The following is a 19,556-nucleotide window of genomic DNA, read 5'->3' on the forward strand; positions in this document are numbered from 1 at the left end:
ATAATATTATTTTTTCTCGTAAAAAGGTCTAGGAACTAAAAAGCAAATTAAATTTTCGACTCAGTCAAACCAGCGAGTCAAACAAAACTTTATAAAATAGTATTTAAAACACTGATGTAATATCTTTGAACTTGTTAATGTTCCTTTCAAAAATATTTTGAAAAAATACCTAATTATTCGTTTACGGGTTGTCTGTTCATCTTTTTTTAAATAGCCGCATATTTTATACATTTTATATACGTTTGATCTACGTGGAGATAAGACCCAGAGACAATAAAATCCTTTTAAAAAACCCAAGAAATGAGTAAGAGTTTGCATCAATTGCGTCGTGTTGCTATATTCAGACGGTGAGACCCATATTATGATAAAACCATCTAGATTTTAAATATTTTTCTTCTAATTCCAAGTTTTAAAAAAAAACCAATTAACCATTATAAATCAAAATGTGTTAGAATAATTGATGAATTGTTCCCTCTCCTTGTGCGCCCAGATTGCTGCCTAATATGCATTTGTAATACAGAATTCACCCAGTTTTAAATTCGCCCTTTGACAACATGGGCGAAAGGGGCGAAAATAAAATGGGGACGAATATTTCCCTGTATACAATATAATAAATAAGCAGCAACTGATTGCACAGGTGTTATTTTGATAAATAAAAAGATTAATATTATTATACTATAATCTATAGAAATCCGGAGCCCAAGAAAAATATACATATTTTCATCAACATTTTTTTCAAGACTTCAGAAAAACGTTTTAAATTTTTACAGCATATCAGGAAGTTGCGGGACGTGTACTACTCCCACCTCATACCAAATATTTCGATCTGTATAAAAAATTCAGCATACATATTTTACCCGAAAAGTGCTATTAACCTATCTGGTTTGTGTAAACATGAAGATAAATATTTATCAGAGCGTACATACTAAGGTTATAACTGTGTGTGTCCTTATCGAAGCCCAAAATCACACGTTTTACCACAGCAGCAACATGTCAGGTAAGAAGTATAATTTTTGTTTTAAATTTCTGGTGTTGTTATTTTCATCATGGATCGTTCCGTAATTTTTGCAAAATTTTATTTCAGTTTCCTACCTTGCTCAACAAGCAGAAGCTTCAAATTTTTATAATAGTCAATTCAGTGTTGACTCTGATGAATTTGATATTTATATGATTCACGGTTGTACACAGTACAATGTACATACATTACACTGTTCATCCTGTGACCATACGGATTAAAACAAATATAATTCATTCCAAGTCATTGGCTGATAAACATTTAAGATCGTCACGTAAAATATTTAATCTTACCTATTATGTTATAGCATTTTTAGAAGAACTGGTCTTCGTCTACAATAATTTAGAAAAAAAGCAAAACAATATGATATTCTCCAGTATTTAGCTTGACAGATTTAAAAAAGATCAATTGTGAACTTATTTTTGCTTGTTGATCGTGCCCGTCACTTTCATTCTATCTTGCAGATAATCTTTTCACAGCAGTATTATTCATTATCACATTTCATACGTTCTAAATAATGATCCTTATATATAGGTACTGAACTAGTTATTATCGGCTAAGACAGGTTAGGTATTCAAAACATGCATTATCCGTATTAAGCTAGTTCGAGTAAGGAAAAGTTTTCCGTCAACATCTAAGTATATGTGATAGATAAGAGTCAAAACGAATTTTGTCTATCTATTAATTTATATCTTTAATTCTAAACGGTTGAGGAAATGAAGTAATAGGTGAGGAAAAACAGTGAAAAAATCTACAAAATTGAATAGTTTGCTACTTTTGAAGCAACGTATCTTTATTTGTTGTAAATATGTTCAATACAGTATCCAAGAATTTTGATCGCAAATATATATAACATTATATTATAAACTTACAATATAGGTATTGCTAATGATGCAATTTAGTACAGGCAGTTTTTTGCCTCGGTTTGTTCTACTTAAAAAAGTTAAACCTGTCCTTTCATTCAGTCTATCGCCATTTACCTCGGTATCAAAAGCAAGGCTTGTTCTTCACATAGATATATGCACTTATATCAATCATGCAATTCTAAACTTTTGCACTTGTTCTTCGTATTCAAACTCATACTCCATTCTCCAAAACCTCAGTCATACCGAAAAGTCGCTCATGAATTAAGGTTCAATTTGCGAACAAACAATATGTAGTTTGAAAATCTTTGATCATGAAGTTTTTATTCACAAAACTTTTATAACCAACAAATTAGGACTAGTAGTTACTGTATGACCTGTGGTCTTTTCTAAAAACATAAATTAATGATGCTTAAAAATCATTTAAATTTTCAAGCATTCTAAATCTACGGTTCAGATTCAGCATATCAGCATGTCAAGACTACATCAACCACTCATTAACAGGTCTTGTGAAGATTGAACCAGTAATATCTTTATTACTGCAGGACACTTCAAAACCTTTTACATGCTCCAAAGACTTAAACGTCTTTCATGATTATGGCTAACATGTAGTTTTCAAGATTTTAAAGTGCCTAAGTCCCACCCAATTCACATCCAAAAATGTTTTGTGAAGATAGCACCATTAGAGTCTTAGATATGGGACCTGTATTAATAAACCACTTTAAATCAATAAGTGACGCCGAGGGTGTAGAAATATGCTTTCCTCAACTTTGTCCAGGTAGGCTAAAATGAGATCAAAGTATGAAAAATGGTAAGTTACTGTTATTTTGCATGCCCAATGTCCGGCAGTAGGAAATAAGACTTTAAATTTCAAACTATATTGTCTTTATAAGTAAGAGAAGTCCCGCCAACTCCAGAACCTAGAATATCTTTTATTCGTAGACAATTCTATTTCAAAATTCAAATGTCAATTTATGTGGGTGATTTTTTTGTGCATTAAATTGAATTTCTAAAAAAAATAAACATCTTCATCCATGTGCTATTTTCTATTGTTTTATTTTAGGCAACAATTTTGAGATAACAGAGGAAAGACTCAAAGAGTATACAGACAATGGATTTATCATTGTTAAGTAAGTTTTACTAAATGCAAAAGTGAATGATTGTTAAAACCTAACGGAATAATTTAGTAAATTTCAGCTCATTGTCGTTTTAGAAAGCTCTTTGATGAAGAGGAAGTTCGTAAATTAAAGAAGTGTTTTGAGGATACTGAAGAAGTTGTGCAGAACAAAATGAGAGTATGTGTTTAAGTATATGGCCAATTCAAACCAGAGTTAAACTTTATTTAATTGAACTTTATATTTGAATATTGACTTTGTTTATACAAATCTTTAATTTGGAAATAGGTGGATGACAGTTTGGGAAGAGAGGTAAATTTGACAGTTTGGAGTCACCCAGGAAATGACGTCACAGGAATGGCAGCTAGATCCGAGAAAATTGTCAATGCTGCAGAAAAGGTATGATTCATTAAAAAATAAGAAATTATAAAGAAAGCGAATCCATTATCTTTTGAGCAGATGTAAAAATTGAAATAAACCCCTAGGTTGATAAACATCAGTTTGATTGTAAATATTAAACACCATAAGCTGCTTGGAGGAAAAGAGGTGTATCACTACCATGGAAAGTTGATTCAGAAGAATGCAAAGTCTGGTGGAACTTTCCTTTGGCACCAAGACTACGGGTAACAATTTCAAGATCCCTATAAATGCATTGCTATACATTTTTATACCAGTAACTCAAGTTAGGGAATCTACTTCATTGTTCAACAATTTTCTGTTACCTTAATTTAAATGCAGTTTAACGCAACTTTTAGATATTGGTACAAAAATGGCTGCCTCTTTCCAGAAATGCTTACGTATTTTATTGCTTTAGACAAATGTGATAAAAGCAACGGGTGCTTAAAGGTACGATTAAGAAATACAGGTAATGAAAAAAAAAATAAAAATTTTCATATTTTATAAACAGAAGTATCAGAGATCTAAAACATTATCAAAATATTAATTTACAAAAGGTTTTGAAAGGCTCCCACAAATGTGGTCGCATCGAGCATAGCATGGTGGCTGGACAAACAGCAGCTGACATAAACAGAGTGAAAGAGCTTAAAAAGAAACTCGAGCTGGTATATGTGGAGCTGGAGCCAGGTATTCTTTTAAAATTATATTGTAGATATACTACTCTTGACTCTATTGAAATTCTCAAAATCGTATCAACAGTTTAAGATTTCAAAACATTTAAACTTGATTACTTTTTTATTTGCCAATACAACGTATCGATTGAAACTTACATGTACTTAATAACATATATACTATAATAAAAGCAAAATTAATTTACTTACTTAATAATCTTCTGAAAAAAAGTTTGACTTTTTAGAAACGGATACATTTTTTATGAATAAGCTCTAGAATAAATAAATTTATTTCGTCAGTTTATTGCAGCTTGTAGCTTGTTCAAATTAATCAAACTGAGTTTTGATCTATTCAGGAGATGCCCTCATTTTTAGCTGCAATCTGCTTCACTGCAGTGGACCAAACGACTCCGACAGGCGGCGCTGGGCGTACCTCATGTGTTACAACACGCGTCACAATAACCCGGTCAAAGTGCATCACCACCCGTGTTATACCCCGCTAAATAAGGTATAGTCAACCTCTCCATAAAGTTCGACTATCTAAAGTGTGTGTGTGATATTTTGTTTAATTCAGTGTATACACGGATATAATTCATATAAAAAAAACCAACTTTATTTGGTACTGACAAAACCTATGTAATGTATATCTTACTAATTAGACACAATAAGTCCGAGTATTGATATCTCACATATGAATTCCTATACCTTTTTGAATCTGTTTTCAAACTTTTCATCTATCAGTGTTTAGTGCATTACGAGAGTACTTTTATATATATTAAATGCAAAATGCAACTACTCTTAAATCGCAAAACAGAATTTCTTTGTAGCTAAATAGGAAATAATGATTTATGGGAAGGAACCTTCGATATTGATTCTATAACTTATATTAGAGTTATCATGTCCTTTTTTAACTTCAATGAATGGTAGAATACTACTGAAACAGTGAAAATCCTGATGCGAACTTTGAACTATACAATCAAAGTGTAGATATGCAGTACAGTTGGAAGTTATGTCACATTTATTTCATCATTTCTTGTGTATACCGGTAATTTATACACAGTTCTATTCAATACATAATATAAACACGAAGCACTGGCAAGAAATAATTATTATTAAAAACCCTTTCTTTTTATTACAATTTTCAAAAACAGAACAAGGTCAGAAAGCAGATTCATTTTTATACTTTCTTTCTGAATTCAATTGAAAGCAGACCCCGGGGCCATAACACTTAGACGAGCTTACTTTCGATCTAAGTCTCACTTTTACAAAAGAAACATATAGTGGAAAAGTGAGACTGAGATCAAAAGTGAGCTCGTCTAATTTTTAAGGCCCCGGGGCCACATTATGACTAGTTTATTATAACATGCTTGGGATTGAGACGATATAATGCATGATTAAAAATGTAGAGCGATGCAGTTTTCGGTATGGTTATTTATACATATCAAACAGCTTACGTTAAAAATTTACGATTAAATCATGTATTTTCTTATCAATAGTGCATTTAAGCACAGATATATTGATATCTAACATAAAAAATGCAACTGGAAAATAATTTTCAAGGCACTGGATATAATAGTTACAGAGTTTGGTTAAGGAGGCCGATTTTGGTATTTTTGCGTTTAAACTACAACAGCTAAAATTATCATTTTTATCCATACGTAATTTACATGAACTCTAATTTATTTACAAAGTTTAAGAAAATCTACCATCAAGCCTTTTTCGGACCATCTCAAAATACAGGTACACAAAGTTTAGAAATATAATAGGAAATTGTCAATTTTCGTACTTAAGCGGATTACAAAATACTGCAACTGCGATTTCTATCATAACGGAAATTCTATAGAAATTGGTTAAAGTACTGGCAATCTAACATATGATTTGTAATATCATTTTCTACTTTATATGTAAAAAAAAATACTTAATTCTACAGTCTGATTTTTAGTGAGAGTATCTCAAAATATCAAAATGCACAAAATATATCTATGTATTTAGAGTTTTACAAATGTAAATTGGAATAATAGGTTAATTAAAAAAAATAACCCTTAGGAGAGCGTGTAAAATTTCAAAGGGATGATATTTAAACCATAACAATGTTCCTTTAAAACTCTCGATATTTTTTATCTGTATTTTGTTTATTGTTTCTGATTTAATAAATGATACAGAAAAAAATTAATAAAAGGTATAAGTACACTGTATTTTGCTAGAATACTCACATAAATGCGCAATGAAAAATAAAGTCGGCTAAAAATATAAAAAAAAATATTTCAGATATTAGCTTGCTATTTTTACACAGAAGATAAAATTACCTTCTGGCCTCTTCTTTAAATTTAAAGACGTAAATTAGCAATATATTTTAAAGTCAATTCAAGTCTTGGAAAATGCTCCCTCTAAAAGATGATTACTTAATATGTGATAAAACTTATAGCACTTAAGGGGGATGTCTACACCAAATAAGTGTAGGAGATTTTTGTTGCATGCATTTGTTACTAATAATAGGCAAAGTATTCAACAATAACAGACCTCAAAGTATAATACTCTATTTTTAAGAGAATTTTTAAAATATCATTCTGCTTCCAGATAACCCCTTATATGTCAAATTTTTAAACATTTCTGTTTTAAAACTCTAATGAAAGTGAAATGTTATAAAGTTTGAAAATGAAAATCAAAATAATCATGAATGAAGTTTGTATGATTTTTATTGGAATCCACATAAATATGAAACTAAAATATTTAAAAATTCTTTAAAGGCAAACTGCTGGATGAAATCCCGCAAAAATCTGAAAATAGAAACAATATGCGTTGGTTAATGAGATGAAAAAAAGAAATTGAATGAAATTGAAAAATTAAAAGAAATACTGAATTATTTCAAAAATCTTGGTTTGAAAGATCCTGTTTAAAAGTTGTCTTTCTTGATTTTACTTGGTCTCAAATATCTTGGTACCAATTTTCTAATTTAAAAAAATCACAAAGAAAAACTTTAAAAAGTATATGCTAAAATGTAGGAATAAGGTTAGTAGTGCTTATGATAATGTTTGAATCTGAAAAAATTATATTTTTGATGAATGCATTATATTTATATTTACTCTTTAAAACAAAATGTTAGTAGTTACATTGCCTTTTACTTTTTTATATACAATACAAATTATAAACAACCATAAGCATATTTATACATACATTAGATGTCCATAGTGATACAGATGTATGTGTGGTAATTATAAACATGCTCTTTTTCAAGATTCTGTCGTTCCCTCATTTGGCTTACAAATCCGGCTTCCACTGCTATTGCTAGCCTACCTAGATATATCTATTTAAATCAAAATACATTAGTTAAGTTTCAAACTTTCAATGCAAGTCTTATACTGCAAATGTTTTAAATTTGGGAAGTTGGAATCGATTAATACAAGAGATGGTACTATTAATCATGCATATAGGGTTCAAGTGAAAATCATCTGCTCACCTTTATCGATAATCCGTCACATATTTATGATCGTCTGTTGCGGATGACATGACAAATATGTATTGCCATTAGCAGGGAAACAGTATATTATTTCGATTTCACGTTTTCCCTACATAACAGCTGATAATCAATGTTAGTTGAAAGCTTGAATCACGAAGAAAATTGACATATTTTCTAAGCGTTTTGGTGATTTCATTCTTATCCCATCTCCCTCGTTAGAAGAGTTCAATTGAACAGTGTATAGCTATTTTGTACCACGACATAATGCTATCAATTCGGAACAAAATGGCGTTTCAAACGGATGTCAGACATATTGTGACAATGTAGCCTTCCACCTTAAAACAGCATAATTAAATTTTGTTTAAATACTAGTCTTAATTCAATAAAATGATATATATTAACGATTTAAAAAAAAGTTTGATCATTATTTATTTTAACAGGTTCCTAATACCGCCATCAAAGAGTGTGAGAACTACACTGACTTTACGGGAAAGCAATTTATGGATCCGAAAGAAAGTTCTACTTCAAAAGCGAAATAAATAAAAAGAACATGCACAAAAGACGTTGTTTTTAGAAAAGAATGTGATCAAGGAAACGTGAAGGACGTGGATATTCTGTATTTAAGTTAATCGTGTCATACGCTACCTGTATGCTTTATATATGCCAATGAATTTACTTGTACATGTATCGTAAAACTAAGAAAACTTACTTTAAAAAATTGGATAAACTGTTTCCCGAAATGCATATCATCGCAACTTGTGTTTAAAAATTATAAAAGCTTGTTTTAAGATTTTAAAGTTCACCCTTCTGGACCGCATACGACCAAAATCAAACAGTATACAATTCCTTCTCATTAAAAGTTTACATTTATATTTTGGGTTTTGATAGATGTCGGATAGCTTATATGCTCTTAAACTTCAACAAGTGCTGAAAACTATCGATTTCGGGAAAAAAACCTATTAATCTGAGTCAATTCGCGCTGTAATATATATATGTGCTGACCTGAGTTACGTCACACCCTCATCGGATATTGTATCATATCTCGATACCGTGTATCTCAGTAATATAATTATAGCTCTTTACAATTGGCTTTTTTTTTTTATTCATATGTTGTTATGAATCAACGATTATCAAATCCAATAGTATTATTGAAAATGAAAAGAGAATCTGTTTGAAGTATGTTTTACTGTTTACCAAATTAAACTATGTTATCTAAAATTGAGAGGATTGCAAGGACCAAAGTATTTTATGTGTACCAAAAATAATTGATGCTGCAATATTCAAAGATATGATTCATGGAAAATATCTTTGTCATATGATGTAATTCAAAGTTGTTTATTGGAAAAATAATAAATGATTCTCGAATACTTTGAAACGTCGATATTTATAAACATTGAATAAACATCAATTTAGATTTTAAAATAGCTACTTTTCCATTTGAAATATTTATCAGTGAACAGTCCTGTATATAAAAATCAATTGTCAAAAGAGGCAAGTCCTTTTTATTTTTAGGGTAAAATATAATTAATGAGAAAATCTAATAAGTGTATAAGATTAGATTTAAGAAATAAAACTAGCACTAATAAGAATACTAGTTTATCTAACTATAAACAACGTGTCTCTTACGTTTTTCGATCAAGAGTACCTTTTGGTGGTCTATAACAGCAGACCTGTATATGTAGCTAGTTCTCTATCAACAGAGAGAGAGAGAGAGAGAGAGAGAGAGAGAGAGAGAGAGAGAGAGAGAATTTTGTTTGTAAACAAGTCTTGTTGTTATGCAGTATTGCGCACTACACTTTGTATCAATTTACGCACATTGCATGCATGCGTTTTTAAAGTGTTCAATTGAAAATCAATTATATACTAATAAGTAACTTTATGCCAAATAATTCATAAAATGGTCGAAAAAATATCATAAGGAAATCAATTATTCACTAGTAAGTAATTTTATTCCCAATAGTTAAACAATTTGTCGTTCAATAATATCATGATAAGAATATATATATTATCACGGCCGAATTTCTTATGCAGAAGACTAGAGATGAACATTTATGATAATGACAACATCCACGATATCTTTTAAACATAAATGTCAGAATTCAGTAAAACACATGCGATCTTTGAATTAGTACTTCCATACATGCATGTGGTCTTACATAACCCCTCTCTCAAAGATCACTGCCTCCTTGACAACAAACTCATTACCAGAGGCTTTTCGTTTCGATTTTCCATGTACATTAAAGAGAAATTAGAACCAAAAAACTGCCTTATCAGGACAGATACGCAATGAAGTAACATTAAGAACAAAACTATGATGACATTTTTTCATTAAAGACGAAGCCGTTGGTGTTTTTTTTTTACCTTGCATCATAGAATGTCATTAAAACTTGATAATCCCCTGCTTTGTGAAAAAAAAGAATCGACCGCAAACTGAACATTTAATCAATAGGTTTACTATAAACAAAGATTTCTACTTCACAGTGTCACCATCGATACATTTCATTCTAGACATGGAGCAGGTGACTTGGATTTTCACAGAACAAGAACTGTCGAAGTGAAAGAAGTGAGTACAAGCAAAACGTTAGTAGATTTCGTCAACTTTCGGCTAAAAATCATTTTTTGTTCAATTTTACTGCGGTAAGTTAATGTACCGAACATAGAATTTAAATTTTTTGCTTCACCAGTCAAAAGTAAATGTTGATTCTCATGACAGTTTCTATAATATAATGTGGTGAACTTTTTTGCTTAAAAATCATTCTTTTTGAAAACAAAAAATATTTTTGAGCAGTGAATCTGATATTTGCGGTGCATCATAAAAAAGGAAAAGTATATAAACGCTTACCATTATTACATCTTGTAAAGTTAAAGTTACATTTTTGTCATCTGTTCTGAAAGAAAGAAGTAAACCTCTATCATATTTAAAAATGAAAGAGGTAAGCGCTGACTTTTCTTATACTTTTCTAGAACTAGTATTTCTAAATGCCAGTTGTTATAATGGTAAAACCATGCCAACGTATACATACTTAACCACTTAACCGAAGTTTTGTGTTTACCCTTGCATTATTAATTGCGTTTGTTAACTTATATGCCAATGAAATTCAATTAGAAACTGTATCTCGACAATACGACTCAAGTAACTGTAGTTAACGGACATTGATCAGCCTACAATGTATACTACATAAGTACTGCGCCATGTTTACACTTGCATTATTAATTGCGTTTGTAAATTCATATACTCAATATTGAAAATCTGAAGCTTATCTAGCTACGCCATTGCAGTAAACGGGCATTTATCAGCCTACAATATGCTCAAGTGATTTTCGGGTTTGTGACTTTTTAATTCAATTGATTCACATCGCTTGATTTGTAGACCCCTAAATCTACTAAACACATACAAAAGAAACAATTTTCTTTTCATAGTTAAGCAGGTCATCACAATAGAAGCCGATTATCAAAATCGATGTCTTTTTCTCTACTTCCATCGATTTTTACGCCTTGCAATGTCTTTTTTTCTACAGACTTATGGCAAACAGAATGGAGGGGTAAACGTATCTGAGCTTGGGAATCTGCTGAGTTTTAAACCTATCAATAAATGATGCACGATCTGCAACCAGGAAAAGCCTTCCTCTACTGGATACCGACTCTCGCCATATTTCTGATTATGACAATTTTTCTGATTCTTTCCTTTTTGAGATACCGTTTGAAGAAAGAACGAGGTAGACAGTGCCAGAGGGATTATTTGGAGCTAGCTTTCGCCACAAAGCGCCCGCGCATTGGCGCCCTTAGCTGCCACACTCATGGTCACCATTGGACAGAGTTAATGCAGAGCTTTTCAGTCAATCAGATAAGAAACATAATGAGAGAGTATCATGCTGATCATCAACAGCATTTTGGTAAGACATATGCAATTTCCTCAAAAAGAAAACTCGTTTTCTTGAATAAATTTTCTGTAGACTTTGATATATTAAAAGAGTTTTACATTTTAGAAACCGTTGAAGAGGAAAGCGATAGAAATTCAGCAGGATATGAAAACGATGTATTTTACTCTCCAGCCAAATATGACATTCCGCCAGCGCATTTGGACAACGATAGATATTATGACCAATTGTCCAAAAACTTGCAAAAAGATAAATCTCAACATTATATGGGGCATAACGAAATCTCTTCTAGTGAAGAAATTGCAAAAGAAAATAACCCAACACAGGGAAATCCCTACTACGATCAAAGCTTTTCTGTTGCTAACGAAAAACCGAGAACAAGTGAGAAGAGACACAAAAAGCACAAGAAAAAGAAGATACTCAGTTTTGATACACGGAGAGACAAAGAGAATGATGCTGGTTTGAAGGAGTTAAAGATTGCAAATTCAGCCATTAGATCGCCATTATCTTTGAGTCCAGTTCATTTTAATACGAACCAAGGAACAGGAAATCCGGCGTTTACTGTAGATATTGACTGTCTGTCGGATAGTAAACCAGACGAAGGAACACTTATTACCCACGGAATCAACCCAAGCCATTCGGCCGGTAAAATCGACAATCAAAATTTACCGTCAGCAAATCAGTATTACAGTTGTGCTAGGAAGCCGCTTTATGATGAAAACGAAACACAGCCGGTTAAAGCCAAATCAGGTACGTTTGACATTGTATTTTGATCATGACTTATATTAAAACAACCAGTATTTCACTTAATGGCACTGTATATGAGCGCTTGTTTTCCCTGGTTCACTTTGATGGGAAAAAACCTTAAAAGATTAATTATTTGATTCACCTGTCATTTGTATTATTAGGTGCTGTAATATATTTCACTGTTATATATTAAGTCAACATAAATATATTGCATCTATTTATATATAACCATTATGCATGCAAAAACTTGTTTTTTTTTAAATTCTTCTGAAGAAGGCAATATAAGTTTTGTAACTTGTGCCTAATACCATTGTTTAAATCAAACACATTGAAAGTTCTTATTTTCGTTTTTTTCAAAATCTCTTTATAATTAAAGATCATACATATTAACCACATTTTCGCAAAGTTTTGTGATACGTGAAAAAAAATCCACCCCGAATATTGAAAATTTTTAAAATCTTTGAATAGTATTCCTAGGTCAGAAAATAAAGTGCACGTGGGTTCCAAGTAGAAATATTATTACGGGCCGCCGGAAGGCGGTCCGTTATTTGATACACATTTAAATATTGTTACTGCGTTTCTGCGGGATAGTTCTTTTTAATAGAATTAATACTATGCATATTTTTATGAGTTAAAAGTAAATTTGCATGTAGAAATATGTGTTATGCCTTTTAGAAAATATCACATATTTTTTGTTTTACTTGTAAATGAAAAGTAGGTCATACTTAGTAGATTGTCGTATTTGGCGCGTTTTTATCGAGACTTTAATCTATTCGGAAAATTTCGGAGTTCTTCATTCTTTTCAAAACGGAATGCGGGACATACTAAAGACCTAAAATACTAAAGACCTGAATGTCATTAAATCATATATAAATGATATATTTGAATTTCTATGTGCCGTGTCAAATAAAATGACTTTGCGTGTGTTTTATAATATTTCCATGTAAAATGTGGTAGAAAATATCATCAAATGACATTATATTGATTATTTACGCAAGAATATGACAGAAATGAAAATTTGAATTTACTGGAAAATTTGAACTAATCCATTTTTATTTTATTATGAGGTCCCTTGAAATCATATATTAAACTAATGCATTAAGTTTTCATTCAATACAATGCAACAACCAAAAAACCAAAATGGTTTGAAATACATAATCTCCAAGAGAAAAATGATGAGTTAAACTTTGTATTAGAGTAATGTACAAATCAATGTGTTCTCCATTACTTCATACTGTGGCAATGATCATACAAATTCCGTTAGAAATGCTTACAGTAACGAAATCGATTCTTTATGATAATAGTAAAATGTTAAACTTCAAAACAAGTTACTGAAAGTATATTAAAATTTACCATAAAAATTAGTACAACCAACTCTTATTTTCTTCTTTGTGGTGTGTTTTTATGTAAAGAACCAATGATTCATACAACAATTATATTTTTTGCGGCCCATTTAACGCTTGCGTCAATATGATTTCTTGTTATTAACGATACAGGAATATTTCCTATGAACTAAGTCAGATTTTAAGGCACCGTTACAATTATTAAGTTTCACACAAAGCAAGGAACGAAACACGTGATACTTTTCTATCCTTAGTATTTTATTGACACGTACAGTTCAATGTCTTTAAAATAAAATTATCATTGGATTATATTCGTTGTACCCCGCGGACAATCAAGTTGTATTTCTCGATTAATATATTACCATCGATTTTATGTAAATTAAAAATGAATCAATATATATTTCAATTTCAGTCAAATTAAGGTAAAAATTTAAAACTAACAGAAAATCTGAATTTATAATGTATCTGATAAAAGAGTGAATAGGAGTTGGGTTTTTTTTCATTTGCCAAAGGCCTGTTCAATTCTTTCACATTAGAGAAAATATTGATTGGGGCTAGTATAATAGTCTAGATACGAGGGTATAGAATGGTTTGAAAGGAGTTTGCGTTACTAGTTTGTTTGATCAACTTTCATGCACTCAGAACTAAAGCAAATATCAAATTTTCTATCGAAAACATTAATTTTCAAAACATTTAAATACCTATATATACATGTACATAAACATGCGATGAATTCGATGATATTTACATAAGTTCGTTTATTCCAATAACAGTATCACGAGAGAACATATATAGGCATTATGCCTGCTGTTCGATCCGAGTCAATGTATTCTTATATACTTGAATAAAATACTTATTTAATTAGAAGTATTACTCACATGTATTTATTACTGAACTAATTTTTTTTACTCTTAAAGATGTGTATTTTTTTTTATTAGCAAGACCATATTTTAGGAATTCAAACATAGCTGAAATACACTTATACATGTGATGTCATATGGTCGATATGAATATGCGTTTAGCATCAAATCTAATTTTTGCAAAAAAATGCCAATTGTTTGTACAAGTATATATAGAAATCAGTTTTCAGAGAATATTTAATTAAATGTTTAGAGAATGTCAACTATAGGAAGAATTCAATTTAGATTAGCTGCAGTGTTTTGAAGAACATTTTAATACAATTTAAATAAAAGAAGTTAAGTGTAATTTTACTTATGTCCTTTTTATTTGGTTTGTCTGTATCAGCAAGAGATATCATTACTTGAGTATTCATCAGATGAATGTCAAATTTGGTTACTCAACTTTTTAAAAATTTGTCAGCATTAGTAAATAGCACAGGCTCCACCGTCACCAACAATTTAAAATCCCTCAACTCATTCCTCAACTCAATTCCTTTATAGGAAAGTGCATAAACTTGAGGTCAATACTCAGACTTGAGGCCGAGAATTGACTTGAGGAAACTTGGTGACGGCGGGGCCAGATATACGAAAGCCGAGAAGGATCTTTCGAGATTCGAGATTCAAAATACGAGATTCGAAATTCGAATCTTGAATCTCGTATTTCGAATCTCGTATTTTGAATCTCGAATCTCGAATGATCCTTCTCGGCTTTCGTACAGATATGCAGAAAAGGTTTCTTTTATTCTTAAATTATGCTAACCCCTTACATTCTTTACGCGGTTTATGGATTCTTAATCTTAAAGGCAAACGTGTTCAAAATTTGAATGAAATATACATATTGCAAAATGGGAGGAAAATATTGCTATCAAAAGTTTGAGAAACGGAATCATCTAATTTCACGTGTTCCTATTTATACATGTACATGGCATTTGAAGCTCGTTCTGTGGGCATAAATTCCGTTGAATAATAATAAAGAATAGCTACATTAATTATTTATTTTTTTGTTGGAAAAAATACTGTGTACTGTTATATCAAAATGTAACTAACGATCGATCTTGATGACTGTTCAGTCATAGGGGAATAAACGAGAAGGAACTTTTTGGTCGCGAGAATGAATTTTTTACGATTACTTATTCATTTTGGAAGTTAGTAGTAAAGAAGACTGTGAAAAATGTTCAATGAATTAATCATACTGCCAACTTTTATAAATAAGATAAATGCACATATCAGTTGACAATGATAACTGATCATGAAAGAATCCATACAAAGCTTCAAGTGACGTGTTAATTGTAAATCAAGGCGGTGCATAGATATCGATTTAACGTTTAATTAGAGAAAAAATAATATTGATTGTCTCCATGTTACTAAGGTAGCTATCTCAAAACAGCAAATTGGGCGGAAAAGGGGTTCATAGATTGATATCGTTTACAAGAGAAAAGCCCCAAGAATTGTTCAATTATGTTATAAATGATGGTCACAAAATAATTTACAAGGTAGTCAACTGTGAAATTTGTTGCGTTCGCTTTCTCACAAAAATCATATAATTTGAATAAATAAATCAGTTTGAAACTCGCTTTCATGTTTTATCTATAACTTCAGTTGAGTGCTTTTTTTTCAATTTTTAAACCTCGCACTCGTAAATCCATCAGTAAATGTGTTATTTGATTGAGTTTTGAAGTTCATCTTGTTTGTCTTTCTAAATGAAACATCCAGTACATATTCTTTTATCTTTTGATCTTCATTAGTTCCTCTTTATCGTGTCAATATCCTTACATGATTGTTACATTAGACATGGAGCCATTCCTGCACGGTTTTTCGCTATACTTACAAAAAAAGATAATGAACAGATGATTACAGAAACGTGTCATTTTTCTTTAGATTCTAGATAGATCTTAGGTATTTGTAAATCTAAGTGTTTTTTTTAACAGCCATTATTTTTTTTCACAGACCTAGGCGACCGATGGAGGAGTTTGCCTGAGCGGCCCCATCAGGAGAGACTGTTTTGGTTGTCAACGTGCGATGTACCACAGACGCCTATCTGATGCCGCCATAAGGACAACTATCCGTCCGTAATCTTATAGATGTATATAAATGTATGTGATGCCTGCATATGTGATATAATTGATGTCATTCTTATTGACTTATGCAAAACAAGTATAAGCTTTTATCGTATGAAAAAAATATATCATATTTATCATACTGTTTTACATCGTATGTACATGTATTTATCATGTTGCCATGTCTACCCTTTGTATACATGTATGGTTACATATTGATTCATATTGTTTTTTTAAAAAGTGTATTATTGATTAAAAGTAAACACTATCTTCCATAAAAGTTTAATAAACACACCGCTATATTTTGAAATTAAAAAAAATAAAATTAATAATGCATGTTTTATCGACTTGTCGATCAATGCACAGTTTATTTTGCCGCCCATATTACAATGTATGTGTTTATCAATTGTAAATATAAACGCCAAGGCGTTAAAAAAAAACAACGGAGAAAGAGAAATAACTACGTTTATGAACTGAGGCAAGGCTATCAGTATCAAATACTATACCAAAGAAAAATTAAGGCGTGCTATATGTTCTGCGTAGATTAGAAGGCCAAGAATAGGGTTTTTAAACTAGACCTTAATAAAACGTAATGTACGGAGTAGATTTAATAAATAAAACATATGTTTCTTTAAGTTTCTAAAAACTGAAATATTTAGATTGACTTTAAAAATAAAAAGTCGATATATCGGCATTTAGGCATTATTAATTATTCTTGATGAACATACGGCAGTATTGACATGGAGTAATCTTTCATTGTTACACACCTGTTGCATCAAAACAGCTACAGTAATTGATTTCTTTTTCTAACAATCGAATAAACCGGTAAATATACCAACCGAACAGTCAAATACGAAGCCACTCCGCATAGTTTCGGAAAAAAGATTATTCTTATGTAAGAGTGAGAAAATTCGGAGAATTTTAAACCGGCGTGCTCTACCTGTAATGCAGTTATTTTTATCTACAGGTAAAGCGATCGCGCAGGGCTTGTGTATTTATTTCCCTCATTGACATTAGTCATAAAACGAACAAGCAGTAAAGGGGTTAATCAAGGACAGAACAATCAACGTTGTCTGATAGTAGCACATCTTCATACCTGTCAAAACGCAGGTGAGAAGGAAATACACGCAAGGTGAGAGGAAAAACCTTATTTATTATTTCTTCTTAAAGATTGATAGTGGTTCTAATACCTCTTCTGCATGATTGAAAATCAATATGCTTCAACTATTTACCGATGAATCATTAAGCAAATCAATACGACAAAAAATATACTTAGACATGAAATGTTTGATGAACGAGAGAGTTGATTTGCTTACCATATGTGAAGCTTATTAAATTAACTCATAAAGATTTCTGACGAAAAAAAGAAGAAGAAAATTTTAAGAAGAACATGTACAAATATTGTGAACTACATAAACAAAATTTACGGTTATGAGATCAAAGATATTGATGATTTCATACCGTACATAATGCACATGTCATTATTCACGTACGTGTATTTTATCTTTATGCAGTGTCCCACAGATAAAAGATTTATCGATATATGTGTGTTGTTAACATGGCCTGAACCGTCTTGTATAGCGAACAACTACACAAACCACATAACATGGTGACATAATTCCTCTGGAATGAAGTCAACCTGTGTCCTGATGCTTGTCTCGCTCTTTCAAATGTTCAAGACGCATACCTCAGGTATGTCCACTGTTTTTGGTTTAAATTTCTAGTTTTTTTTTTATCAAAAGAAATTGAAAGTATTGTCAAGTGTTGACAAGTTGTTTGTTTAGACGATTTATTTTCTTTCCAGTATCTACTGCAGAGTCCTTGTGCGATTTACTGCAATGTCAACACTCGTGTCCATGCATGATCATAAACGAGCTCTCCAGTAATGGGAGTTACATTGCGAGAGCAAAATGCCTGTGCATCGGAAGTTACGTAGGAAAAAACTGCGAGGGCAAATTATCCATTTCAGAACCCAAAGCCAAGACAACTTCTGTCTCTTTTAATGTTCAAATCAGTTCTTCGATGCCTATTTCAGACCCAGTGCAATATGTTCCCGAGGACATCACAGTTCATTACTGGCAAAACTATAGTCAACTCACGTGTAGTATTTTCACCGGGAAAATGGGTAAACTCTTAACCATTCAAAACCTACTCCCAGAAACATTATACACGCTCTGTGTGGTGAATGGAAACGTGAACTATTGCAACCTTCATGATGAACAACTCAATTCCTCCCTAAGTTGTATAGAAATTTCAACACCTCTAAGTGATTCTGAGGAAATGAATAATGATAAAGAAGAGGATTGGATACTTCCTGTGATAGCCGTGTGTAGTGTGATGGTCATACTCTCAAGTGTCTGTCTGTGTTCTGTAGCTAACTGTAGAAAGCGGAGCAAAGTTCATCTTAAGAACAGAGACTCAAAGGGGCAGCAACAATGTCTTTCTGCAGAGCTTGACTTATTTCTGCCCCAGAATCGTATGGAAGAATATGTGCCAAATGTGTCGAATGCCCATGAAAGGAATATGAACATACACTCGACTTTCCCGAGATCTGTGCCGGTGGTTCGTCCCCCCAACATTCCGGGACGCCCCCCTCACAAGATGAGTCAACAAAGCATGGGGTATTCGTCATTTACATTAAGGAACTCGAAATCCCTCTCCCTAAATACAGTATTAGAGTGCAGTGGGGAGGAGTGCCCCAGAGATAACGAGATAGATAATTTAATCTCATCTAATAAAGAAAACACATAGCCATGAATTGAATCATTACCACGGAATTGACTTTTTATTTTACATAAATTTGACTATTTTTTGCAGTAAATTTTGCTCAATTTTTTTAAGTGCCTGAACTCTTCAAAATTTAAAACTCATACGATTGACAAGTACATTTAGATCTATTACAGATTTATTGATCGTGTTCAGAAAATGTTGTTGCGCAAACCCCAGAATTTTTAATTTAAATAAGGGCATCAAATATTTACTGTCTTCATACATGCTGTGTACATGTTAAACCACGACACACCCCTAAGGACTATGGTCGTAACCAGATCTTTAATAATCTTTGATAATCGTATTCCGGGCCAGAATTCACCAGTGTGTTTACGTCATATGCGGT

General features: G+C 31.7%; 3 protein-coding genes across 4 annotated transcripts; all 3 read left to right on the forward strand.

Annotated features, from left to right (window-relative positions):
- Positions 1 to 894: 894 nt before the first annotated feature.
- Positions 895 to 8,257, forward strand: LOC128155223 (L-proline trans-4-hydroxylase-like). Its single transcript, XM_052816827.1, has 9 exons — positions 895 to 997; positions 2,942 to 3,008; positions 3,092 to 3,173; positions 3,282 to 3,392; positions 3,522 to 3,616; positions 3,749 to 3,839; positions 3,947 to 4,076; positions 4,417 to 4,568; positions 7,958 to 8,257. Exons 1-9 carry the CDS (start codon positions 895 to 897, stop codon positions 8,054 to 8,056), a joined length of 930 nt encoding a protein of 309 aa, XP_052672787.1. The 3' UTR covers positions 8,057 to 8,257.
- A 1,012-nt stretch (positions 8,258 to 9,269) lies between these two features.
- Positions 9,270 to 16,788, forward strand: LOC128191930 (uncharacterized). Of its 2 annotated transcripts, none has more exons than XM_052864303.1 (4): positions 9,270 to 10,097; positions 11,036 to 11,410; positions 11,504 to 12,145; positions 16,332 to 16,788. In XM_052864303.1, the coding sequence occupies exons 2-4, from the start codon at positions 11,110 to 11,112 to the stop codon at positions 16,424 to 16,426; spliced, it is 1,038 nt and encodes a 345-aa protein (XP_052720263.1). In that variant the 5' UTR covers positions 9,270 to 10,097; positions 11,036 to 11,109; the 3' UTR covers positions 16,427 to 16,788. The 2 variants fall into 2 exon arrangements, with proteins under 2 accessions (XP_052720263.1, XP_052720262.1); XM_052864302.1 differs by having other exon boundaries at positions 9,270 to 10,080.
- Positions 16,789 to 17,104: 316 nt separating this feature from the next.
- Positions 17,105 to 19,210, forward strand: LOC128191931 (uncharacterized). Its single transcript, XM_052864304.1, has 3 exons — positions 17,105 to 17,573; positions 17,956 to 18,133; positions 18,246 to 19,210. The coding sequence occupies exons 2-3, from the start codon at positions 18,070 to 18,072 to the stop codon at positions 19,190 to 19,192; spliced, it is 1,011 nt and encodes a 336-aa protein (XP_052720264.1). The 5' UTR covers positions 17,105 to 17,573; positions 17,956 to 18,069; the 3' UTR covers positions 19,193 to 19,210.
- Positions 19,211 to 19,556: the final 346 nt, after the last annotated feature.

The sequence above is a fragment of the Crassostrea angulata genome, chromosome 7 (assembly GCF_025612915.1).
Source record: "Crassostrea angulata isolate pt1a10 chromosome 7, ASM2561291v2, whole genome shotgun sequence".
Lineage (NCBI taxonomy): Eukaryota > Metazoa > Mollusca > Bivalvia > Ostreida > Ostreidae > Magallana > Magallana angulata.

Bases quoted from the DNA above. Each gene is read 5' to 3' on its own strand.
- LOC128155223 (XM_052816827.1), top strand. From the start codon at position 895: ATGAAGATAAATATTTATCAGAGCGTACATACTAAGGTTATAACTGTG. The intron at 3,174-3,281 runs GTATGTGTTTAA...ATTTGGAAATAG, and splicing joins TTGTGCAGAACAAAATGAGA to GTGGATGACAGTTTGGGAAG. The intron at 4,077-4,416 runs GTATTCTTTTAA...TGATCTATTCAG, and splicing joins ATATGTGGAGCTGGAGCCAG to GAGATGCCCTCATTTTTAGC.
- LOC128191930 (XM_052864303.1), top strand. From the start codon at position 11,110: ATGATGCACGATCTGCAACCAGGAAAAGCCTTCCTCTACTGGATACCG. The intron at 11,411-11,503 runs GTAAGACATATG...TTTACATTTTAG, and splicing joins TGATCATCAACAGCATTTTG to AAACCGTTGAAGAGGAAAGC. The intron at 12,146-16,331 runs GTACGTTTGACA...TTTTTTTCACAG, and splicing joins GCCGGTTAAAGCCAAATCAG to ACCTAGGCGACCGATGGAGG.
- LOC128191931 (XM_052864304.1), top strand. From the start codon at position 18,070: ATGAAGTCAACCTGTGTCCTGATGCTTGTCTCGCTCTTTCAAATGTTC. The intron at 18,134-18,245 runs GTATGTCCACTG...TTTTCTTTCCAG, and splicing joins GTTCAAGACGCATACCTCAG to TATCTACTGCAGAGTCCTTG.